This window comes from Myotis lucifugus, unplaced genomic scaffold (assembly GCF_000147115.1).
Source record: "Myotis lucifugus unplaced genomic scaffold, Myoluc2.0 scaffold_73, whole genome shotgun sequence".
Taxonomy (NCBI): domain Eukaryota; kingdom Metazoa; phylum Chordata; class Mammalia; order Chiroptera; family Vespertilionidae; genus Myotis; species Myotis lucifugus.
The window spans coordinates 4,149,541-4,176,976 of record NW_005871121.1 but is presented as its reverse complement, the minus strand read 5'-3'; the positions used below and the strand labels follow the sequence as shown (position 1 = coordinate 4,176,976).

The 27,436-nt window shown below is 40.7% G+C and overlaps 1 protein-coding gene across 1 annotated transcript; it reads right to left on the bottom strand.

The window, feature by feature from the left end:
* Positions 1-22,355: 22,355 nt before the first annotated feature.
* On the bottom strand, positions 22,356-23,894 carry LOC102431998 (taste receptor type 2 member 41-like). Its single transcript, XM_006090516.2, has one exon. The coding sequence runs from the start codon at positions 23,892-23,894 to the stop codon at positions 22,968-22,970; it is 927 nt and encodes a 308-aa protein (XP_006090578.1). The 3' UTR covers positions 22,356-22,967.
* Between the last annotated feature and the right edge of the window lie 3,542 nt (positions 23,895-27,436).

Here is a 27,436-nt window from a genome sequence, read left to right as displayed (position 1 = left end):
CATAGGAAAGATCAAAATTATTAATGTCTTCTAATGCCTTAACACTATTTCCCTAATAAATAACAAAATTCTAGTCTGTATCTAAAATAGAAATCTTAGCTGCAACAATTTTTAAGTAATTTATTTCAAATAAATTATATTGTATTAATTATTGCATATATATCCATGTGCTTAGAGCAGTGGTTCTCAACCTTCTGGCCCTTTAAATACAGTTCCTCATGTTGTGACCCAACCATAAAAATTATTTTTGTTGCTACTTCATAACTGTAATGTTGCTACTGTTATGAATCGTAATGTAAATATCTGATATGCAGGATGGTCTTAGGCGACCCCTGTGAAAGGGTCATTCGACCTCCAAAGGGATCTCGATCCACAGGTTGAGAACCGCTGATTTAGAGGCAAAACTATGCAAGGATCACATCACTCCCTAAACAATAAAAATTATTTCATATTTATTTCCTTCTTTAACCTTACAAAATTTAGCCAGCAAAAATGCTATGCTACCTCTAAGACATCATGGCAGGCTTATTTATATTAGAAAATTCAAGGATTTGGGAAGATTAAGTGAATAAAAGACTCCTTTAAGATTAACATTAAAATAAATGAACATCTAGACCAGGATAGCATAAATATTTGCTTTCGATTTTTGGATTCTAAAAGCAATTTTGAAGTCATAGACAGAATATTGCTGATAAGTAAAAAGCAAATGTTTAGTACATTTGCTTAGCAAGTGAGGTCACAAAAGAGGAATATATAACAATTTTTCCATTATGAGGAAAAAGCAAATGGGAGTCTATTCTATAAGTTAGTTTTCAAGAAATTAAAAAGTTAGCTTTCAAATAATTAGCAAAAAAAACAACAACAAACAGAAATGTATTTTAAAATAAAGCGTGTTCCTAGGGCTAGTCTGGTTGAACGCTGTACTGCTGAGTCTATAAACAGTATGCCATCGCCCCCTTTGGCACCACTGGGCTTCCAGGTAGGGCTGCCAAATTAAATATAAGATGTCCCATTAAATTTGAATTTCAGATAAACAAGAGGTAATTTTTAGTATAAAATGTTATTATCTCTATGTCAAATTTTAATATGTCTTATGAAATATTTGGGACATACTTATACCAAAACATATCCATTATTTACCTAAAATTAACATGTAACTGGGCATCCTATTTTTTATTTGTATTTTATCTTCTAGCCCACACTCTTAGTCTTTGATAATAATTCCCTTATGTTCTTTGGACTGTCTTGTGTTTTTCTGCTTAGTTATTGGTGCCTCTTAGGGTTTGATAGTGTCTCATGGTTCCAGTTCCCTACAACTGAAGCTTTTCAGTGCTGTCTGAAAAGATGCGCAAAGGAAATTTCCACAGCAGATTTCAACCTGCTGTGCAAGACTAAAACCAAGCAGACAAGGTGCCACTAAGAGGCTAGTGTGATCATTTTTAACAGAATTAAAAAGCAGCGAGTTTCCTAAACCTGGCTAATCACAATCTTCAAAAAGCTTTTTTAAAAATATAGATACTGAAAACCTACCCACACCACTACTTCAGGACTCTGAATAGAATGACCTAGACTGCCACTTGGTTTTAAAATTCCTGAGGATCAAATATTCAGCAAGGTTAGGGATTTGCTAAACCTAGTATTTATTAGTTAGGAAATCTACCCAACTAAACCAAAGGAAGGGAGGCATCAGTGAATGGATTTAGATATATTTAATCTACCCAACTAAACCAAAGGAAGGGAGGCATCAGTGAATGGATTTAGATATATTTATACAGCATAATACTTAGCATATATAACAATTTTTGGGTCACAAAAGAGGAATATGTAACAGATACGCGTAATACACAGGATATGATTGAAACCATTTCAAAAATTAGGCTTCTACTCATGACAAAGAAGTATGAGCAGATTTATCCTCTGGCTAGCATAATTATGAGTCATATTTTAAACTTTGGGCACTACTTCAGTCTCACGTCTTGTAAACTTAGAAAACAACTTAAAATGCTTACATATAAAACAAATTTCTCACTAGAAATAATGATAAAGGACATCATTTCCAAGGTCTGGGGAATTGAAATAAGGCACCCCTGAGGCTCAACTGCCTATTCACTGAGGGGAAGACGAGCAAGGTGTGGCAGAAATTAAAAGCACATTCCCCTCACTTGTGTCCAAGACAATCAGCCCTCACATACAACCTAACCGTAACCTGCCTGAATCATGGAGGAGGTGGTGACGTTACACCAAACCTACAAGAAAAGCTTTGAGGAAACCATACATTTTACTGGCCATATCCTAAAAAAAATTAAAGTAATTCAAATAAACACGGAAAGGCTCTGGCCACACACACAGAAAAAAGAAACCTCCAACTACAACATAAGCCACAGGGATGGTGAGTCATTGATTGCACAGCACCACTTATTTAGTGACCAGATGTCCCTAAACACATCACCACAGAACACACTGGTCCAGTAAGAAAATCTACACTATACTAAATGTATACAAAATAAAGGCTGCTCAGCAGTGTAATTCTGTGTGATTCAGGCATATGCACTTTGGACCTAAAACCCTGTATACTGGTAGAAGGGGTCTCTGCCTCTACTCCATCTGCTGGCCACCTACTGAGAGACAAAGACTCAAGCCAACTTGGAGAGTCCTTATTACTCTTCCTTAATATTTAGAAGGATTATGAGTTTCATTTTATAGGAGAAAACTCAAATTCACAAAACAGATATCCAAAGAACTCAAAATGGATTCAAGTTAGTTAAAACTGAAAGATAATCTAGGATGTGAAGACATGGAACAGAACACATATTTTGTGCTGAAATCTTTTTCTCTACTAGAAGACATTATTCTAGTATTTTCTTTTTAGATCATTTCTTTCACAAAAAATATATTAACAAACCCCACTTAACCTATAAAATATCTGTTTGCATTATTAAATTACAAGACCACCCAGAATTATTTTTGTAGCAAAGAATAGCACATTCTATATACTTTCTGAAAGAGCTTTCTGAAGTCCTGAGAATTAGATATTTCTGAAATGTACCTAAATATCACTGTGAAATTTGACTATAAGGTGAGTTGGGTAAAAAAAAAATTACATCAATATAGAGATTAAAGAAATGTGTTAACAATTACAAACATAATTAAGCACCAAAATCACTAGTATATTGCAAAGAATTACATGAAGTAGCTAAAATGAAAAATTATTGGGTAAATTTTACACAATTCAAAAGCTTCTATGTGATAGTTTTATGATTTGCTACATTTTCCTAAATATCAGTCACACTGTACCTTTGCCTACCAAAATGTCTGGCACTCTAACAGTGACAAACTCTTTGGGGTATAGCATTGTTTCCAGGACCCCTTCCTGGTTAAAATTTCTACAATAGTTTAATATGCAAACCCATCAGTCCTTCAAAATGCTTAGCAGCTTACCATTCGGTCACTAAGCTTACAGCCTGCTCCTAAAAGGGCGGGACACATCAAATAAGAATTTTCCCTAGTGCCCTGGCCAGGTGGCTCTGTTGGTTGGAGAGTCCTGTACACCAAAAGGTTTGGGTTCAATCACTGTAAATACAGGAGGCAACTGATCACATCACTGTTTATCCCTCTCCCTCCCTCCCTTCCGCCTCCTCCCTCTTTCTCTAAAAACAAACAAACAAAAAACTCAATAAAAACATATCCTCTAGTGAGGATTTAAAAAAATTTTTCCTTATTGACTAGGAATTTATTGAGGCAAAAATTACATTCAGAGCTTAATACTTTCCTAATAGAGAAGCATCAAATCTATTATTAGCAGCAAATGGACCCCTTAAAAGTTACGCTTGCTTCCCTTTATTCTATTAATAACTTCCTTATGGTTTTTAGATCTTGGATTATAATTTTAGTTCATTATGCACATGTATTACCACCCATGCCCATGATATTAGAAATTCCTTTTGGTTGAAAACTTCCAGGTCTCATTCATTTTTAATTTGCCTGAAGGTTCTCCAATAAACAAATTTCTCACTCCTTCTGGAGTTATGTACCTAACCTCAGCACAAGAGATAAAGAATCAAGCTGCAAATAAAGCAAACTTTTTAGAGGATGGAGTAAAATAAAATAAAAATATCTTTGTGATCATTCACATTAAGACTCTTACTAGTACAAACATTTTCATACGCATTCTAATGACCACAGAGGTGAAGCAGAGCAAATGCAATCATGATCTTATTTTGAAAGCCTCTTCTACTGATGAAAAGCACAATGACTGTGTAAAATATTTTTGTGATGTATCCTAAATGCTGAAATTAAGAGCCTGATTTAGGTATAGACAACATAAATGTTAGTACCTATGCCTCTTAAAAGGATTTCCTACTCAAAATACAATACACTGTTGCCAGTTTTTACACAGGCACATCATATCAAGTCATCTCTATAATGCTTAAAAGGGTATATGAAATCAGACACAAAGGGAAATGGGGCAAAAGCTTCTTAAATTGAAAGGAAGATGTGACTTGCATACGTTTGCTGACCTTTCCCTAAGCAGTCTTCAGAGCTGATGCTAAACCACCTCTCAAAATTACAAAGAATGGAGTTTATTCAATTAATCTTTTTGCTACCATGAAAGACTTTGGGATTAAAAACACAAAGTGATAGCTGCAAACCATTAATGTTTCTAAACCAATGTTATCAACAGAGTTTTGTGAGGTGTGTTTTTTTTTTGGGGGGGTCTTAGAATTGCCAGGAAAAATATCATCACTAAGGTTAATACATTTAATGAGTTTTGTTTTTTTTACAAGGGAAAACTTTCCTTAGCACAGACTGAAAACAGGTATCTAAGGACTTTCTCACTTGGGGGTAGGGAGAGAAGTGGGGGGGGGGGGGACTAGAAGACTTTAAAGGAAAAAATAAGAGGCCAAGGTATCCAGTAGTTTCAGAGCAGAAAATCAGTCAATGGAGTTGAAGACAAAAAATAAAAATAAAAAATCACTATTTTCCCACTGAAAGGATTATGAGTCTACTAGTATACTAATCTTGGGTGGCATCACCAACACCAGTGTAGAGCTTTTCTTATTATATCTGAAAATGAGGATCCAGTCATGTAATATTAATAAAAGTATGGCTCTAACAGTTATTTTATTAAAGAAACAGAAAAAGACTGAAATGCAAAGGTTAGAGAAGAAATTGAAATATCATTTTAATAAAGTTATATTTCTAATTTTTAAAAAGTACCAATAGAAAAAAATTACTAGTTTGGTGCATTCATTATGCAAATCACATTGTAACAAAAAGAATAGGGTAGGGGCAGTCTCTCTGAATTCTCAGAAATTATTTGGGGTTTCATTAGAAAAAAGCTTTTGAAACTTCTGAAATTCTGCAGAAGAGCTTTATTTCATTAGAGTACACAGTCATTAAACTGATTTATAGAGGACCTTAATGATTTTAATGGATTAACTGGGAATTATTTAGAAATGAGATTGTAGAAATGCAGAATCCCTTCTTGCCTAAACCTTTGCTATTAATCCAATTGTCACTATTTCTGAAGAAAACCACTTATCTTTGTAATTTGTCTAATTCTAAAGCTAGTAGCAAAGGAAGAATCAAAATCTAAATAAGAATTCCTTAAGTGAGCATATAAAACAGAAGATAACCACTGTTCAGAATTTCAGTCACAAGTTTGATTTGTGCATTTTCTATACATAGCAAATATATGTACATAGGCACAGGTACAATTAAATATAGAGACTATAACAGGATCAATATGGGTATGCACTTTGTATATACAGGCATGTAGTTATACATACACACACACGCACACACACTAATTACTAAACAAATTTTGTATGGTTAACTATAGTCAACTAGAGGCCTAGTGCATGAAATTCATGCATGGGTAGGGTCCCTAGGCCTGGCCAGCAATCAGGGCCAATCAGGTTCCCCGTCTCCTCCTTCCCTCGCCACCATGCAGTTCCCTGCCACCATGCGGTTCCCCACCCCCCTGCGGTTCCCCACCCCCCTGCCTCCTCCTTCCCTTGCCACCTGCGCACTGCCACCACACGGTTCCCCCTGCCTGCCCCTTCCCTCATTCCCTCAGCGCCCTGCCACTGCCATTGGTTGCCCACCAAGTTCCACGCTGCCCCCTGGTAGTCAGTGCACATCATAGCAAGAGATCAAACTCCTGGTCTCACGGTCGAACTCCCGAGGGGACTCTTTGCATATTAGCCTTTTATATATATACTAGGGGCCCGTTGCAAAAAATTTGTGCATTGGGGGGGAGGTCCCTCAGTCTGGCCTGCACCCTCTTGCAGTCTGGGAGCCCTCAGGGGATGTCCAACTGATAGCTTAGGTCCACTCCCCACAGCAGTCAGACACCCTTAGCGCTGCCGCAGAGGTGGGAGAGGCTCCTGCCACCACTGCTGCACTCGCCAGCTGTGAGCCGGCTTCTGGCTGAGTGGCGCTCCCCCTGTGGGAGCACACTGACTACCAGGGGGCAGATCCTGCATTGAGTGGGATCAGGCTGAAACCAGCTCTCCAACATTCCCCAAGGGGTCTCAGAATGCAAGAGGGCACAGGCCAGGCCGAGGACCCCACCGGTGCAGGATCAGGGCTGGGGAGGGAAGCAGGAGGTTGGTCAGCTGGGGAGGGACCGAGGGAGGGCTCCAGGGCGTGTCCGGCCCATCTTGCTCAGTCCCTATCGGCCAGACCCCAGCAGCAAGCTAACCTACCGGTTGGAGCATCTGCCTCCTGGTGGTCAGTGCACATCATAGCAAGCAGTTAAGCGGCCTTAGCATATCATTAGCATATTACGCTTCAATTGTTTGAACTGATGATTTGACACTTAGCATATTAGGCTTCTATTATATAGTTAGATTGTATATATAAAATGTATTATCAAGCACTGTGCAATTATCTAAGCAAACAAATCATTAGCTTTAGGGAAAAAAAAGAAAGGGAGGAAATATAATCATATTGTACAACAATCCTCAGTTGTGAATATTTGTATATGCATATTGTCATGAAGGGGGAAATTCCTGCTCTATGCTTCTTGAGTTCTTATAGCTGGACTACTAATAAAATTGTACAAGGTCACATTAAGAGGAGAAAAACCAATTTAAAATGAGTGCACAAGAGATCATAGATGATGCTTCTGAAATGATGACCCAGCCAGCCTTTTATACTTCTTAGACGAAGGAAAAATAAATTCATGAGGAAATAACAGGACCAAATGCACTTTAGTTCGGGATAAGCATTAGTGAGGACTCTAAACAAAGTTTGGGTTTAGTAAATTAGTAAGGGAGTCACGAGGTTTGTTTATGTAAGCTTTCCAGCCCTGGATTGCTTAACTCTAGCTATAAGGGTGTCTCTCATACTCCTCCTGGAGCAAGGAGGGGAACCTTTCACCAGGGAGATTTAGTTCCAACAGTCAAGGAGACAAGGGATTGCCAATGTGCCCTTCTTGTTCCAAATGCTTGTCAAACTTTAATTGAGAGGAATCAATAATGACATTATAGGTTATTTGGGGGCAGTCTGCCCTGGACCCTGACAATATATTTAAATAATATATAGTTATATATAGATACATTCAAATAAAGATTGTCAGAGACTGAAAAAAAGCCTCTAATGTAAAAGAAAAAAAGAACAAAAAAATTTAAAAGGCAACTTGGAAGCAATAGACTATGCAGAAAAACAAACCCATTTTTAACGTTATCAGAAAAATACAAGATACAACATAAAACAAGAATATAAAGCTATAAAAATATTCAGAGAACAAAATCGCTCTTCAAAACTAAAAATCTGATAGCAGAAATGAAGTACTCCGTGGAGGGGTTGGAAAATATAAAGTTCAAGAAATCCCCCAGAAGTTAGAGAGAGGAGATGTGGACCCACAGACAACAGGGAAAAGATTATTGGAAATTACCTTTAACCAGACTAATTGGAAATTCAGAGAATGAGCAGAGACACTGAAAAGCAAATCAACAATTCAAGACCATCTGGCAGAAAGGAAGCACTTGAACTTCCAGATCAAGAAGGCTGAGTTCTCAGCACAAAGGGTGAAATTAACATGAATCAAAAACCAAGACAACAGAACAAAGGCGCCAAAAAACTAAGATTCTTTCCCCAAACTATCAACTGAGTGGGTGAGTGAAAAGACATTTTCCAAAATTCAAGAATTCAGAAAATATTCCTCACATATACCACGGTCTCTCAGGGTGTTATTGTGCTTCCTCAACATTAGATACTGGACCAAAAACAAGAAGGATGAGGTCATAGAAAATAGAGGCTTCCACTAGGAGCGAGGGGAAGGGAATTCCCCAATGATAACAGAAGTCTCAGGATGAGAGGTGTGCGCCAGCCCCAGAGGGCAATCCTGCTCAGACTGGAGCCCTGCTGCAGGTTTGTTGACGGCTGTCATCACAGTGCACTTGGCTGCCATGCTTTTTTAATCTGAAGGAGAACGAGGAGGAGGAGTTGTTGTTACTCTTATTAGAGAATGTGTTCCACTGAAACAAGGAAAAAATCAAGAAAGAGAGAGATAGTAGATCTTGGTAACAGGGGAAAGAAATGGCTCAGAAACGGCAAAGGGAATGATGCCCAGGATAACACACCAAAGGGAAGTGGCAGCCTATTGAGTAATCCATCCAGATAGTGGACGGAGGTCTCCAGAGAGATGAGATCACACACACACACACACACACACACACACACACTCAGTCAAGTTCTGTTCCTGAACATGACCAACCATGTGGGGGGCTGTGCTGAGAGGCTTTTGGATAGCGTAGAAAATTTTGCAATTGGTACAGTGAAAACTAAATAAGGATAAGCACATCAGCATTCTCTTCAGGAGAAGCAAAATGAAAGAGATGTAATCATACTGCATAACAATTCCCAGTTGTGAATAATATTTGATGAATAGTGATGAGAGAAAAAAATATAATACAACTCCATGGGGATGAGAGGAAGACTGGGAAGCAAAGAGGGTAGAGGGATAACAGCACCAAATCCTAAACCAGGGTGACAGGAAATCAGCGGAGAATGGCTACTGCTGACCAATCTAATTACATCAGTACACGAACATTCATTTAGAAACATGGGCATGTGTAACTGTCAGAAACAAAAAGAACAAAAACAGTTTCCTTAATGTCTTCAGATAGATATATGTGGAGATAACATTGTCAGTAACATATCCATATCCAAAAAGCACTGTATCACATACATTCAAAATGGAAACTCCATTCTTGAGCATAAGGGCTTTTATTCACCGTGCCTAGCATAAAGGACTTGCTCTATAATGCTTACTAATGAATAAATGAGAGGCCCCAACATTTAATACGATAAGTTCTGGAGAACTATGTTAGATAGCCCAATGGCATTCTATTTATGACAATACTGACATGGAAGACACGCATGAAAAGTGTAAGGTGTTTCAAAATGATTACAGCAGAAAAAGCAGTTATTTCCCATAAATCACTTTATATGATAGGGAACTTAGTGTAGCCAAATACATAAGTATATATTTGATTATTTCATCGTTATATCTAAAAATGTATATATTCAACTGGGATAAAACGTTAAGATCTACTCATTCAGCATGTAACTCCTAACATGCTCGGAAGACCCGCTCCTCTAGGCCTTTCTAGCTGTAGTTCTCGCGGCCTGGTAGGCCTCCCCTGCGCCCAACCCTCCCACCACACCCCAACTCCCTCCAGCTGCTGCCTCTCAGCTCCTTCTAAAGCTCAGCTCAGATATCACCTTCTCCAGGATACCCTGTCAGTATTTCTATCACAGAGTATAACACAGAGTTTTCTGGTTTTGTCTCTCTTTCATTAGAAAATGAGATCTTGACAACAGTGACCATATCCTATTTGTAACTATATCCCTGGCAACCAGCATCATATTTGGTAATCATAGACACAAACATCTGATAAACAAATAAGTGTGTTATTAACTTAAGTAATATTTATTCAGCACCTACTATGTACCAGGCATTTTCTAGGCATTAAGGGTAAGTCTGCCTTTGTCTCTTCATCTACATCCTAGATGAAGAGACAAGACAAACACAAACAAATGTTCACATATTTTAATAGACATAAAACACAATGTAAGGTGGTGCTGAGTGTTGTAAATAAAATATAGGTGGATACGGGAATAAAGAGGGGTAGGAAAGCATGCTATCTTAGAATGGTGGGGGAGAACTCTAAGGATTAGGACTAGAGATCTAAGTGAGAGAGTTAAGTCATGCAAATATCAATAGGAAGACTATCATCCCAGGTACAGGAAACAGTCAAACATCAAGGCCCAGGTAAGGATGTATTGGGTGCATTCAAGGCAAGCTTGCCACCAGCTGGTTTAATAGTTTGCATGAAATCCATCGTCCTCTCTAAACCTTAGTTTCCCCATCTACAACACTAAAGTCTGTTAACTAAAAGCAACAGCTACAGCCCAGGCATCCTACTGCCTGACTACACTGCTTCCGCACCTCCTACTATCACTCAGTTGGGTTCAGGTGATAGGCCACATATGCTGGCTCTCAGACATACACAGAGTCACTCCCCAGCACATTCTCTCCTGAATTTAATCCCAAAGCAGAGGCTCATCTCACCCTGAGATGGATTATACCAAATGAGCTGTACATGTTCTGGTAGGTAACAGAGTGTAAGTGCTCCAATGTGCTAACCAGATTAAGATTTTGGAAGGCTCACAGTTGGATTTTGCTCTAGTGACAAGCCAGGGCCTGAGTTACAATTACATCAAACAGGGCCTCCATGGCGCTAAGCCCCTAAGTCTAATGCACATTTAATGCTCCCTCTTTGTGGACGATAGGGAAAAATGGCCACAGAAAATTTTGGTTACCTTATTCTGCTTATTGCTAATGCATGGGGGGAAAAAAACTTGATAAACAAACTAACCCTGGAAGCTCAAGATGGACAACAGCACCCAGCACCATGCTCAGGAATCTGAATAAATGTTGGATTAGTACATGAGTGAATGACTGACCAGTAAGTCATTGGGAGATGCCAAAACTAATTAGGAACTCACAAATCACTAGTGCCTCTGACTACACCTGAAGGACTGTGGTAACAACATTTTCTTAGCTCCAGAACCTCCAATAGCACCCATTTCACTGTATGAATATTATGTCTATTAAAATAAAGCTGTCTATAATATTTCTAAAACTAAAGTGTATACTGTTAGGGATGTGACGTGTCCTCTTTTGTAGAGATATATATAAAAGGCTAATATGCAAAGTGTCCCCTCGAGAGTTCGACTGGCAGACCAAAGTTCGATTGCTCATTATGATGTGCGCTGACCACTAGGGGCGGCGCGAAATGAAGGAAGGCCCCAGCCCGCAACCGGAAGGCCCTATCGGCCCTGATCGCTGGCCAGGCCTAGGGACCCTACCTGTGCACGAATTTTGCGTACCAGGCCTCTAGTGTTAAATAACAATAAAATGTGTCATAGTTGAAACAGCAGCTACCAATAATTCAGAGCCTCATATGAGATATGCTAGCTGAAGTGTAAATCCATTTGATCATCAAAACAAACCTACATGGTCATTTTTATTATCTCTAATTTACAGTTAAGAAGACCTACTCCACTTAGGTGATGTTCCCATGGTCAAACATTGCTGGCTCGCTGAACAGTTAATATGCAAATCCCAGGTGTGTTTGATTTCTGGGCTCAACTTTCCTCTCTTGTGAATTTCAATAAACAAATAATGAAGGTTTTTTAACTATCTGAACCACTGGCATATAAATGCAATATAGAATGATTGGTTAGCCAGCTGTAATTTAGAAATATTTTATGCTGACTTAAGAATATTTTTATATCTGTGACCATTTTACCAATATACCATTTAGCTTACTTTCCTCAAATAAACCTAATAATTACTGTTACAATGTCCCAAAAACCGTATTTGATGAACTATGGAGTAGAGAAACAAGAAAAACTGTCCACTCCCTTCCTTTTCAATACATTGATAGGTTCAGCTAAGAAAAAATGACCTATAGCACCAAAATCATTTGAAAAGCCATCTTGCGAACACCTAAGAAAAGGTGTTAGCAAGGATGTATGCCCATGCCAGAGACAATAAATCTCAAACAAGTGAGGGCTATTTCAAAAGCTTTTAAAAAGACTTTGTGGAACACCGAAATGTGGGAGCATGTGAGTCAGCAGATGATGGCATCTGAGCTAACAGGATAAGGAATGACAAGTAACAACTCAGACCCTGACAGCTGAAGTTAAATCCCAGATCTACCATTCGCTAGTTACTGGGAAAATAACTCATACTCTCTACAGCTACGTTTCCTATCTGTAAAGCAGGGATAAGATTACCCGTTTCACAGGACTGACATAAGAATGAAATGAACTAATGCATATAAAATACTTGCCAGGTGGCTCAGCTGCACACCAAAAGGTCGTGGGTTTGATCCCCGGTCAGGGCACATGAGAGACAACTGATTGGTGCTTCTCTCTCACATCTATGTTTTCTTTCTCTTTCTCTCCCCCACTTTCTAAAATCAGTAAGAAACATATTGTTGGATGAGGATGAAAAAAATAGTAATAAAATATAAAAGCCTAATATAAAAATGTCTAGCACTTATTAACTACTTAATAAAAAGTCATTAATCCCACCCTAGCCGGTTTGGTTCAGTGGACAGAGCATCGGCCTGCAGACTGAAGGGTCCTGAGTTCGATTCCAGTCAAGGGCATGCACCTCTTTTGCAGGCTTCGGCCCTGGTCGGGGACATGCAGGAGGCAACCAATCTATGTGTCTCTCTCACATCAGTGTTTCTCTCTGTCTCTCCCTCTCCCTTCCACTCTCTCTAAAAATCATTGGAAAAAATATCCTCGGGTGAGAGAAAAAAAAGTCATTAATCCCAGGACAGTGTAAAAAAAAAAAAAAAAGATTCAGGAGAAGACTGCCTGCCAAAGCGGGTTTCAGGGCTATCAAATGTAGCTTGTTTTCAAGCAGCCACTTGGGAAATTTAATGGGCTTTTAAATATGCATATGCCATTTTAATTTTTTTCCTAGTTACTGAGGAGATCATCACTTATTGAATGCTTCCGAGGTTTCAGACACTAAACTGAAAGCCACTTTTCTCATCTGTCTCTCGCATCTCTGTGAGGAAAGTGATATTAGCCCCCATTTTCCTGGAAGGAAAGCATGGACTCGTAAGGACACTGTCCGTTCTGAGAGAATAGATGATAAAGCTGGGATTCCCAGCCCAGGTCTGCTGAGTCCAAGTCCATGTTTTTACACATGAGGCTACCCTAACCCCTTATTACCCCAGAGACCATGCTTGAGCCAACCACGGTGCTTTTCAGGAAAGTTAAGCTTCCCAGCTGGAGAGGAATTGCTGAAAGATTGTTTCTACAGGGAAAAGCCAATCATTGAAGAGGACATTCAAAAGCATGCAGCTAGACCAACGAAGGTTTTCATTCTACACAGCAGCACACCCACTGCGCCTCTTTCTTCTTCCCTTTCCCTTACCTCTAGACCAGTGGTTCTCAACCTTCCTAATGCTGCAACCCTTTAATACAGTTCCTCATGTTGTGGTGACCCCCAACCATAAAATTATTTTCGTTGCTACTTCATAACTGTAATTTTGCTAGTTATGAATCGTAATGTAAATATCTGATATGCAGAATGTATTTTCATTGTTACAAATTGAACATAATTAAAGCATAGTGATTAATCACAAAAACAGTATGTAATTATATATGTGTTTTCCGATGGTCTTAGGCAACGCCTGTGAAACTGTCATTCGACCCCCAAAGGGGTCGCGACCCACAGGTTGGCGACCCACAGGTCGAGAACCGCTGCTCTAGACCATGTTGTATAAATAATTTTAGTGACTGTAGATCTCACACTTCCTGTCATTCCAAATAATCTAACTCAGTACCTTCATGAAAACAGGATAAAAGGAGCTATCACTGATTGGAAGAACTCCCAGATTTTTAGCCTATTCATGAGATTGTGTTTAAAAAGGATGAAGAAAATATTTCATAATAAAGCTCAGATGATCTATATAGGAAAACTAAGCTTCTAGAATTCGTATCCTTACAGTGGTCTGCTGCCTCTCATTTGTTATTCTATGTGAAGACAATAAGCTTGAATTCCTCTTTGTTCACAATTCTAGAAAAAATGAGTAAAGGTCAGGTGGCAGTGGTGGCTAAAATGAGTTTCTGGTCTTATGCACAGCTTTTATTGTAGTCTTCAGTCAGCTGTCAATCACAAATTAGCAAAGGGAACTGTGACAACTAAAGCCAAATTGTCCCTTCATGAAGGAGGGCTTACAGCAGGACCTTTCGAGTGTCTGTAGTTGCTGTGTTGGCTGAGTGAGACAAGCGCCTGGCATATTAATCATAGAAATACAGTTGATATTGGCAAGCTTACATCCAGGGTCATGACCTTCATTTCCTAGTTACTGCTCTGGAGTGCTTGAGCTACAAGGGTGAAGGTAACATGAAGATTTAGTTCCTTATCAGAAATATACTACAGTCATATATAAATCTATGACAGGCCATCCTGTTAGGAAAATAGACATCTTTAAAGTGTTCCTACTTTGTTCCAAAACTTCTAAATATTTTTTAATTTTTATTTTATTGATTTTAGGGAGAGAGGAAGGGGTGGGGGAGAGAGAAACACTGATTTGTTTTTCCACCAGCATTCACTGGCTGATTCTTGTATGTGTTCTGACCAAGAATCAAACCACAACCTTGGTGTATCAGGATGACGCTCTAACCAACTGAGCTACTCGTCCAGGGCAGAAAAACTTTTAAATGTTTTTTTAAACCAAATAAAGGAGCCAAAAAAATGACTACTTAATCTTTGAATCAAGTAAAAGAGGGACCTGAAAGATTTTAGAAATGTCACATTGCCTTACCCAACTGGTCATTCAGTAGTGATCTTCAAAACTGTCGGTCACAGAAGACTGTGATTGGTTTTTAAAGACTGAAAACAAAATGCCTTGAAGAAGACACAAAATAATGTTTTCAATTTTGCAGAATGAAATGTTTGATATTCTTCAAGTTTCTTCTTAGATGTGAAGAAAATCATATTGTGGATAATTATATAAGTAACAGTTCCTTTGGAAGCCATATATTTAGACTTATAAACAATATTTCTCTTTTGTGTACAGAGTAGCCCAAAGATCCCAATCATATAAAGTTACAAGACAGCATCGAAGATATAGTTTGTTCCAAAAAGAAAACCCAAAAGAGGAATGACAATCACACAACAAAGCACAGAGCTTATGACAGAAAATGCAGATAACCTGAAAGACAGCATATGCTGCTAAGTGGCACTATCAAAAAAAAAAATCACAGTTGCCAAAAATATTTGTTCCCAGATCACAGCAAGGCTGCCATTCAAACTGCACTGTCAAATCGGGTCTACGTTCAATGTGGGATGCATATGCAAAGAGCTTTAGAGGACCAAGAAACAGCAAGACAACTGGAACTAATGTGACTTTCTTTTTTATTAGCATTGCTCTCAAGGCAATTCAGCTTAGTTTTATGATTAGTGGATAAGAAGGCACTTAGCTCTGATTCTTCTGCCAACACATGGTTTTAAAATTCATAGCTAAAAATTAGAGTCCAAATACCATTCTCTCCCTTTGGATGGGGCTTTGGCAGCATTCCTGCTCACTCCCAATTCATAACAGGGCAGAGCTCCCTTCGCCTGGGGGATGCAGTATTCGCATCCACAGCTTGCAGAGGCACAATTCTGAGGACTCCTTGACAGGACCTGTGCTATTCCTCGAGCCCACCTCTTTCTGTTCATCCAAACACCCATCACCTCACAGTGGAATTTTTTTTCCTACAAGAGCCTCTTCCTCCTCTACATCATAATGGAACATACTTTTCTAGAAATGCCATTGAAACATCTGTGAGAAGTCAATGTTCTCAGATCAAATAAAACCTGAAAACTTCCTAATGATAGACTTTGGAATGTCCATTAGTGGTTTTAATACCTTCATCTCTTTTTCAGGGACAACATGGTATAGGCTTCAGAATGAGACCGTTGGATTTGAGTCTGCCACTTGTTTACTGGGTGACCTTGGACAAGTGAATTAGCATCTCTAAGGCTGTTTTTTTCTCCCTCTAAAATGAAGATAGTAATAGAAATCTCAGATGATTGCTGTGAGGGTTAAATTATTATAAGTTTCATAATTATAATTATAGCTAACACTTACTGAGCACTTCTATGTGTCAGGTAGTATTCTAAACACTTTACATAATTAACCCGCTTAATCCACACAAACACCCATGAGGTAGGAAGTAGTATCTGTTTACAAATAGAGAAACCAAGACAAAGAGGGTAAGGGACTGCCCAAGGACACCAGCTACAATTGCTGGGACAAGAACTGAAACCCAAGTATGTAAACAACCCTTAGGACACCTGGCTCACTTAATTACAGTGCTATGTGTACAGAGTCAGTTCAAGTGCCACATAAATTTCTTCAAATTTTTCCCTACCCTACCCTGAGCCTAAATTATGCAGATTATGAAATCAATTTAATAACGTAAGTGGCAAAAGGAAATACTATTACAGAAATTTTTAAAAATATCTTTTATTGATTTTAGAGAGGAAGCGAGAGATAGAAAGATCAATGATGAGAGAGAATCAATGATCGGCTGCCTCCCACACATTCCACACTGAGGCTGGAGCCTGCAACCCAGGCAAATGCCCTTGACCAGGAATCGAACCATGACTGCCTGGTTCGTAGGTTGATGCTCAACCACTGAGCCATGCTATTATAGAAATTTAAAATAAAAAAAATAAAAATAAACACGAGGGACTAAGAGACTTCCCTAAATTAAGAATTTTAAAAGCTCACCTTAAAGAAACAGAGTCAGGAAGACCATGTTGGCAAGTGACAGTAACTTCCTCAGAGATGTACCTACTAGTACAAACAAGGGCCACTGTTCCTATGCCACAGACTGAATGATTAGATTTATATTTTAGAAAGAAAACTCCGGTAGCAAGGAGGAATAAGAGGAAAAGACCAGGGTATACTCTAATGCAGGCTATTGGTAGTCTGTGCATTGAGTCAGCCACTCACCTGACAGTTACTGAGCTTCCTCTACTTAGGAGACACAGTGAACAAGATCGATAAGATACACCACTCTTGCTCTCAAAAAGTTTCCAGTGGAGAAAGAGGCAAGAAAACTAAAACACTGTGCAATAAGAATACAAATGTGAAGAATATAATGAAACTAGAGAGGAAAGACACCTAACTCGAGAGTGCAGAGCCAATGTATGGGAAAACACTTCCAAGACCACGTGAACTCTGAGCCTAAGAGGGAAGCTGAAGGAGTCACCAGGCAAGCAAGGCGGTGGTAGATCATTCTAGGCTATGAGAACTTCCTATCATGATTCTATAAAATTAAGTGAAAATAAGACTGGAACAAGGGCAACCGTAGGGACCTGAAGGAAGAAAATCAAAGCCAGAAATGAGTCACGTAAAAGTTTCAGCTTCACAGTGAAGGCGATGGGACCCTACTGACCAGCTTTACAAACTTAACTGATAGTCCTGGCTGGTTTGGCTCAGTCAATAGAGCATCAGCCTGTGGACTGAGGGGTCCCGAGTTCAATTCCAGTCAAGGGCACATGCCCAGTTATGGGCTCGATCCCCAGTAGGGAGCATGCAGGAGGCAGCCAATCAATGATTCTCTTTCATCACTGATGTTTCTGTCTCTCTCTCTCTCTCTCCTTTTGTCTCCAAATCAATAAAATATATATATATATATATATATATATATATATATATATATATATATATATATATATAAAACTGAACTTATATCATCAAACTTATGTTTCGGGGGCGTGGAGGGGAATCAGTCTCATAGTAGAGAAAGGATAGAAGAAAGGCAGATAGTGCAAATCAAAAGGATAATGAGGTACCATCTCACACCTGTTCAGAATGGCTATCATCAACAAATGACAAGTGCTGGAGAGGATGTGAACAAAAAGGAATCCTCTTACACTGCTGGTGGGAATGCAGACTGGTGCAGCCACTGTGAAAAACAATATGAAATTTCCTCAAAAAATTAAAAATGGAACTTCCATTTGACCCAGTAATCCCACTTTTAGTAATATATCCCAAGAAACCAGAAACACCAATCAGAAAGGATATATGCAGCCCTATGTTCATAGGAGCATATTTACCATAGTTAAGGTTTGAAAACAGCCTAAGTGCCCAACAGCAGATGAGTGGATTAGAAAACTGGTACATCTACACAATGGAATACTATGCTGCTGTAAAAAAGAAGGATTTCTTACCATTTGCAACAGCATGGATGGAATTGGAGAGCATTATGCTATGTGAAATAAGCCAGTCAGAGAAAGATAAGTATCACATGATCTCACTCATTTATGGAATATAATGATGAACAAAAATAGAACCAGAGACATAGAAGCATCAAACCGACTGTCCAATCTATGACAGAAAGTGGGGGTTGAGGGGTAAGAGATCAACCAAAGGATTTATATGCATACATATGAGCATAACCAATGGACACAGACAGTAGGGGGGTGAGGACATGTGCTAAGGAGTGGGAGCACTGGGGAGAGGTCAAGCGGGGAAAAAGAGACTCATATAATGCTTTAAACAATAAAGAATTTAAATTTAAAAAGAAGAAGGAGGCACGTAGGAGGACCAGTTAGGGAGCCATTCCAACAAACTAGGTGAAGAAGAGTGAGGACTAGCAGGGCAATGGGTCAGTGGGAGGTGGGGGTGGATTTCATTAATTTAGGGGTGGAAATGGTACTGAGCTGACTCATTGGATATGGAAGAGTGAAAGAAAGAAGAGTTTAAAATTAAGTAAGGAAGACAATGTGAAGCCCCTAGGAAAGATTCTAGAGGACAGAATTCTTCAAGAACAGCTTAAGATACAAATTCTATTAGCATATCACTGCTAGGTCACACTTTAAGACTCCATATAATGATCTTAATATATACTAAAAATGTGTTTGTCAATTTCAATATGAAATCCTGATTTTTAAAACTAAGTAAATCTTGGGAATAATATTACACAATCTATACTTGAAAAAAAACAAAAAGCATTCTATTTTTAATAATTTTTCATTTACTGATTGACTTTAGAGAGAAAGGAAATGAGAGAGGGGAAGGAAGGAGAAGGTAGGGAAAGAGAAAAAATATCAATTTGTTGTTCCATTTATTTATGCATTCATTGGTTGATTCCTGTATGTGCCATGACTGGGGACTGAACCTCAACCTTGGTGTATCAGGAAGATGCTCCAACCAACTGAGCTGCCCAGCCAGGGCCCAGAAATCATTCTTAATGGCAGAGAAACTGATGGCAATCCCATTAAAAGTAAAAAAAAACAAGAATGTCACTTCAATTTTAGATACTTCTTTGTAAGAAGCCTGAATTAATTGAGTTATCACTGATAAATGAGGAAGGTCAATAAATTCAATAGATACAAGCTAAATTTACCCAAGAAAATCGCGAGCTTTCCTGAAGAATAAAAATTATTTAATGTAATAGAAAAATCTATAGGCAAAGATAGCCACAAACTAAATTGTGAAAAAATATATACCAGGTTCAAGGAGTCTATTTAAAGAAAACATATCTTTACTGAGAGATTTAAAGGAAGGCTTAAATAATTGGTAAAACAGACCATACTTCTAGGTGAGAAGGTGGATGTCAGTTCTTCACAAATCCACATGCATAATTATTACAAATCCAATAACTAAATGCACTCTTTTATACATACACAAGATACTTAAAACTTATAAAACTATAAGAAAATAAAGGTAAAAATCTAGGATCTTCATTAGAAAAGACTTTCCAGGCAAAGGAGATAACAAAGAATCATTAATTTTAAATACACAAAACTTGTTTGTAAAAACATCTTAAGGAAAATTAAAAGTCAAACAAATTGCCAGGAAATTGCTCCAAATGAAATGGGTAAAAGTTACCTTATTAAAACTATCCTATCTAATAATTAAAAAACATGGTAATTGACCGTACCTTCGCTATGCCTCCCATTGTCTAATCAGCGTGATATGCAAATTAACCCAACCAAGATGGCGGCCGGCAGCCACGCAGCTGAAACAAGCAGGAGACTTGCTTGCTCCAGTGATGGAGGAAGCCAAGGTTCCCTGCCTGCCGCGGCCCGGCTCTGAGATCCGAAAGCAACAAAGTTTCAATTATAGAAGCTAAACAAACCCCAGATACCTACTTTCAGCAGCCCGTGGCCTCAGGGCTGGAGCGAGTAGGAGCCAGCTCTCAGCTCCAGGGATGGAAATGAAGTTTCAATTATAGAAGGTAAATAGATCCCAGAATAAAAAAAAAAGAGAAAAGAGAAGAGGCTGGAAGCTTCAGTCGCCGGCCAGCCTGAAAACAGCCCTCAGCCCCTCACCCAGACTGGCCAGGCACCCCAGTGGGGACCCCCACCCTAAAGGGGGTGTGACCAGCTGCAAACAGCCATCAGCCCCTCACCCAGGCTGGCCAGGCACCCAAACGGGACACCCACCCTGATCCAGGACACCCTTCAGGGCAAACCAGCCGGCCCCCACCCATGCACCAGGCCTCTATCCTATATAGAAAAAGGGTGATATGCAAACTGACCCTAACAGCAGAAAGACTGGGAATGACTGGTCACTATGACACACACTGACCACCAGGGGCAGATGCTCAATGCAGGAGATGCCCTCTGGTGGTCAGTGCACTTCCACATGGGGGAACTCTGCTCAGCCACAAGCCAGGCTGATGGCTTCCAGTACAGCAATGGTGGTGGGAGCCTCTCCTGTCTCCTCAGCAGCGCTAAGGATGTCCGACTGCAGCTTAGGTCTGCTCCCTGCTGGCAAGTGGACATCCCCCGAGGGCTGCTGAGCTGCCAGAGGGATGTCTGATAGACAGCTTAGACCCAATCCCCCGGGGAGCAGGCCTAAGCCTGCAGGTGGTAATCCCCGAGGGGTCCCAGAATGCAAGAGGGCACAGGCCGGGCTGAGAGATTCCCCCCCACTAAGTGCACAAAGTTTTGTGCACCAAGCCTCTAGTATCTATATATATGTAAAAGCCTAAGCGACATTACAACTGGTCGACCAGTCGCTATGACATGCACTCACCACCAGGGGGCAGGTGCTCAGAATAGGAGCTGCCCCCTGGTGTTCAATGTGCTCTCACAGTAAACCTCCTGCGGCCCCGACCTCTGGTCAGCCAACCTCCCACGGTCCCTCCCCGCTGCTGGCAGGCGAACCTCCTGGGGTCCCTTCCCCCTGCCCGCAGGCGCCCCCATAGGCCTCAATCACCAGCCAGGCTGAGGGATCCCACCTGTGCACGAATTCATGCACTAGTATCAATATAAAAAGAGAGAAGACATGAACAATTCATGAGTTAATACGTTCGTCTACCAGTAATTGCTCTAGTAATAAAAAGAAAGCACATTAAACAAGACTGTTTTGATTAAATTAACTATTTTTATTTTTTATAATATATTTTATTGATTTTTTACAGAGAGGAGGAGAGAGGGATAGAGAGTTAGAAACATCAATGAGAGAGAAACATTGACCAGCTCCCTCCTGTACACTCCCCACTGGGGATATGCCCGCAACCAAGGTACATGCCCTTGACCGGAATTAAACCTGGGACCCTTCAGTCCGGAGTCCGATGCTCTATCCACTGAGCCAAACCAGTTAGGGCTAAATTATTTTGATTAAATTAACTATTTTAAAGTTGTAATGCTCAATACTGGGAAGGACAGGATGATATGGAAACTTTCAAACTTTATTGGTGAACATGAAATGGTAGAGCATTTCTGAAATGCTATTAAGCCTAAGGTCTCAAGACTATTTTTTTTTCTACTTCTGCAATTCCTCTTCTATAACTCAATCAGAATAAAATATTCAAAAATCAATGTTCATTTAGTGAATGCTATTAGTGGCAACACCAAAGTATGCATCCACTCATTCACCCTAATTTTCACTCCAAGAGATTAAAATTTCTCCTTATCCAGTTACCAGTTGGTCTCTGAAATTTGCACACTGGTGCCTTTTAGCAAAAACTTTTAAGCCTGCCTTAGAGGCACCCAACTCTACTTAAAGTTTTCTACAAAATTATTTCTAAAAACAATTGCATAGTAATTGGAGCAAACTGTTTTAAAACATTTAAACAAAGATTTAATAGGACCACTATTTTACTTCTAAAAAATTAAAGAGGTTCAATAGTTTTTTAACACAAACTAAGTGAAATTCTTGAATGTTTGTTTTTCAGAACAAAAGTACATGTTTATTCTATTCACCTGTGACTTGGTGACATTTGCTTGAGGGGGGAGAATAAACCTGGAAAAAGTCTGGCTGCCACTTAGACTTCAGAGAGGAGAAAATCAAACTCAGAACAATGGAAATACCAATTAAAAAAGAGATGGGGGTAGTGTAAAGAAACCTTGCAGTGGCTTTAACAAAATTAAAACCAAATTACCCAAGCTTGGTGCGAGGAAGAATCTCCACAAAAGGAAGGGCGTTTAGACCTCACAGCCCAGCCACTGTCTACCACACCTGTCCCTTAGTAGTAACCTTGACTTTATCCTCACGAAGGTTGCTGCTTCCCCATTTACACCCTAATTCAGTTGTGGACATATTTTCTCTTAATTTCCCATTAGGCTTTCACGATAAGATAGTATACTTACTTAAGACATTTAACTGAAGGCTTTCTCTCAACACGAGAATATACAAACATAGAGAATAGCACAAAATTTTGTATCCTGACCTTCTGGACAATATTGGCTCTCTGGGACCCACGGGGCCCTATGTTAATGGTGTCCCAAGAGAGGTATCATGCTCAGTGTTCCCAGATTTTGTTCTGCTTCACTCCTTTCAAAGGAGGAGCCCACAGAATGATCCAGTAGACATCTACCTATGAAGATATTTCCATGTAAATGGGCCGTGGTTCTGTCATCCTCACTTGAGTCTCTTCTGGGAATGAGAATAAGGAGACCACGGCACCTAGACCAGCCAGAAGCCCCTGGCAAACAGAAGTAGCGGCCTGAGCACCTCTCGAAACCTGAGGTTGCTGAGGATGAGGATAAAGGGATGAAGAGATGTGCACAGGTAGGTTACAATTTGCCATGGCCAGAACCAGTCATTCTCTGAGAGAAAGAAACCTACAGTATCAATGATCAGGGACATGAAAGACAGAATGTAAAGAATGAGGAAGAAGATGAGTGACTTCAGAGCTCTGGTGTGAGCCTCGGTGCTGGCGTCTTGCAGGCTATGGGCACTTTGCCGCATTTTCCGAGTGTGTCTCCTCAAAGAATGAATCAGCAGTGAGGTTGCAACCAGAAAAACAGAGCAAGGAATCGACAATGTGACCAATTTGAGGGGTAGGAAATAGTGAATTTCAATCATATTGACCCTCTCCATGTAGGTCATATTCTCATAAACTTCTCTAATGAAGAAACCTTGATTCACAGCGTAGTTTCCCCAGAAGAAGAGCAGGGAGACGACAGTGGAGATCAGGAGAGAGCCCAGCAGAAGCCAGGGCACTGACCTTGGGAACCTCCACTTCAGCCAGAGGAAGGTCGGGTGGGTGAGGTTAGCAATCTTCATGCAGAAGAGGACACTGAGCCAGGTACCGAACCAGAAAGTAGCTGAATTCAGGAATTCCCATTGGAGACCAAAGAGCTCCTGTGCAGGACCCTTGCTGAACTCGCCCGGGTGGAAGAAGGAGTAAAAGTTGTACACCATTCCAATCCACTGCAGGCAGAAACGGGAGGCACCCAAGCTCATGAGGATCATGTCAGAAGGGAGCAGCCTCCCAAGCCGCCTCCATTCTCTGCTCAGCACCAGCACAATGAAGCCATTGGCCAGGATTCCCAGGAAACACAGCAGGACAAAGAGCAGCATGAAGAGGGCTGTGAATGCTGGCTGCATTTTGGCCCCTCCTCTGGTCACCAGCCTTGCACCTTGGTCCTTGGCCTCCTTCCTACCCCCACTCACAGTCCCTCTTTTGATTTTTCCTCAGGGGATGTGAAAAGAAACCTCAGGCTCTGCATTTGAGCCAGAGCTCACTTAAAAGGAAGATGCTTGGCTATGGCTATGGAGGAAAGGTGAGCTTGGCCCAGCAGGATGCAAATTTCTCCCAGGTTCAGTTACCATTATGCTACCAACCGCCCCTGATTTGGTTTTTCTGCTTTTGCATACATGTTGCCATGGGTAACATCAATGCAGAGGGCTTCTCAGGGAGTCTGTGACTGAGTTTCATCCTTCTTATGCCATCCTTGGGTCCTGTAAACACACACCTCCCCACCAGGTCATTCTCACCAATATTAAGTACATAAGCAAGAAGTACAGAGAGACATGTATATGGCCAAGATCTAAGCAAATAGTGAAGCTAAGGAAGTCTGGATCTAGCCAAGCTTTCCTGTTACACGTCCATCCTTACCTAGGAGTAGTCACCCCCTTCAAGCTCAGTTACCTTAGTAGCAAACCTCTTCTTAAATCCTTCTTGGCCCCTGAGGTATAAATGATTGACAATGTTTTAAACTAGTTGCATGCTTCCACTGAGAAAATTCATTTCCTCGTGGTTATGGGACTGAGGAGCATCTGCTTCTTGCTGGATGTCAGCTGAGGGTCAACCTCAGGTCCTAGTGGCTGCCTGAAGTCTTTGCCAAGTGGGCTGTTTCAACACGGAGGCTCAAGCCAGCAAAGGGAGTCTCTAGAGAGTGTCTTAAATATCAAAATGTAACCACAGGTGTGACATCTTATCACCTTTGCTATAGTCTATTGGCCAGAAGCAAGTCACATTCCCCACAGACACTCAAAAGGAGGGGGATATACAATGGGGAGGATACCAGGAGTGGGGGACATGAGGGGCCAATTAGAGTCTGTCTACCAAACTGAGATACTGTAGCTTACAAGGCATGTGTGAGTACTGTCCTCTAATACCAAATGAAAGAGATCCCAGCCCTAACTGGATAGCTTAGTTGGCATCCGCCCAATATGCCAAGGTTGCGGGTTAGATCTCTGGTCAGGGCACATTCAAGAATCAACCAATGAATGCATAAGTAAGTCAAACAACAAATTTACCTCTCTCTCTCCCTCCCCGCCCCCTCACACCCTGCTTCCTCTCTAAAATCAATAAGTAAAAATTATTTTAAAAGAGAGATCCCTATGAGACCATGTTAAAAATAAAAATAGGATGGACCTAGAGAGCATTATGCTAAGCGAAATAAGCCAGTCAGAGAAAGATGAATATCACATGATCTCACTCATTTGTGGAGTACAATGAACAACATAAACTAATGAACAAAAATAGATCCAGAGACAGAGAAACATGGAATGAACCATCAAACCTCAGAGGGAAGCAGGGAAGGGGGCGGGGGGTGGAAAGGGGAGGCAGTAAGAAATCAACTGAAGGAATTACATGCATGCATATTAGCATAACCAATGGACATGGACACTGGGGCAGTGGGGGCTTGTCCTGAGGGATGGGAGTGGCCGGGAGGGGTCACTGGGGGGAAAAGGAGACATATGTAATACTTTAAATAATAAAAAAAGAAATTAAATAAATAAAATAAAAATATTTTTCCACATTAAAATAGATTCAAGTCAATCCATACTCAAATGTTTTGTTTAATATATCAAATTTGTCCTTCTTCCACATTTGTTTAAAGTATTTTTGTTTGTGCATCATAAAAAAGTCAGCTAAGAAAATTAGTCATACAAATAATATAAAGGTTGTTATCACCACAGCATGAATGTATAATTGTACTAAAAATAATTTACAATAAAAAGAGAGGGCCCATTGAAATTGGGTGAATATGCATTTTTCTCACTCTCAGATATCTGTTCCTTATACAGTTTTCACATTCATTCATTCACTCAACACGTATTTACTGAGCACTTATACACACAGGACACCTATTCTAGACAATGGGAACAGCAGCAAACTAAAGAGGTGGGATTCCTGCTTTTATGGAACCTGCAGTCCAATGGAAGGTAACAGACAATAAGGAAACACAGGAACAAGACACTTTCACATAATAATCGGTGCTTTGAAGAAAACAGAAGAGTAGGGAGAGGGAAAAGTGGTTTTCTCAGGGGGTAACCTGGCCTGAGAAGCCTGAACAGCTAGAGCTTTGCCATGTATAATGGGACATATTCATAATATCACAAACCATAATTTTATATCATTCTCTTCCACCATTCTTTTAAACTGTATTTGGCAGGGAATCTTCTCCTGCCAGAAAATAAGAACTCCAGCAGACCATATGACTTTTCCCTTTACTCTTATCAAATAGGTTGTCCCAAGATCACTTCAAATCACAAAACATCCTCAAACCAGAAGTTGGATATCGCCGTACAATATATGAATACTAGAGGCCAGGTGCATGAAATCCGTTCATGGGAGGGGGCGTCCCTCAGTCTGGCCTGCACCCTCTCCAATCCAGGACCCCTCAGGGAATGTTCGACTGCCAGTTTAGGCCCAATCCTAGTCAGACATCCCTCTCACAATACAGGACCACTGGCTCCTAACCGCTCACCTGCCTGCCTGCCAGCCTGCCTGATCGCTCCTAAACACCTCCAACTGCCTGCCTGGTTAACCCTAACTGCCTCTGCCTGACAACATGATCGCCCCCAACCACCTCTGCCTTGGCCCCCACCAAGGAGGACCGGAAGGAGGACCAGATGGCAGGAGATATCTGGTTGACCTGGTCTAATTAGCATATTACCCTTTTATTAATATAGACTAGTGGCCCAGTATTCAAAATTTGTGCACAAAGAGCAGGTTCCCTCAGCCCAGCCTGCACCCTCTCCAATCTGGGACACCTCGGGGGATGTCCAACTGCCAGTTTAGGCCCATCCCACAGGCAGTCCGACATCACTCTCATAATCCGGGACTGTTGGTTCTCACCTCCCTGCCTGCCTGATCACCCCTAACCACTCTGCCAGCCTGCTTGCCCCCAACTTCCCCCCCTTGCCGGCCTTCTCACCCCCAACTGCCTCTCCCACTGGCCTGCTTGCCCGAAACTGCCCACCCAGCCAGCCTGCTTGCTCCCAACTGCCCCAAAGCCTGACCATCACCAACTGCCTCACCCTGTCCGCCCCCAATTGACCCCTGCCAGTCTGTTCGCTGACAATAGACCCACAGAGAGTAAGTAGTCAACGACAATCAACCCGCTGAGCTATACTATGTCTGACCCGCCCAACTATTATGTACCCCCGGTGGGCCCGAAGAGGCGGGGATAGGTGTATAGATACTTTTTTTTGTCCAAAAAATATCAAAAAATCCGCGCTCGCTAGTTTGGGGGTGCAGACGTTGGAAGATGAAGTGGTTTGTTTGGGATGTCATTGTCCGTCCCTCATGAATGCTTAGGGTAAAAGCCTGAACCACGTTGGGTGAGGCACGGTTGGCCTAGTATAGTGCGTGGCCCTTTGTTGAAAAGGGTTTTTTATAATGGGGATGAGAATCC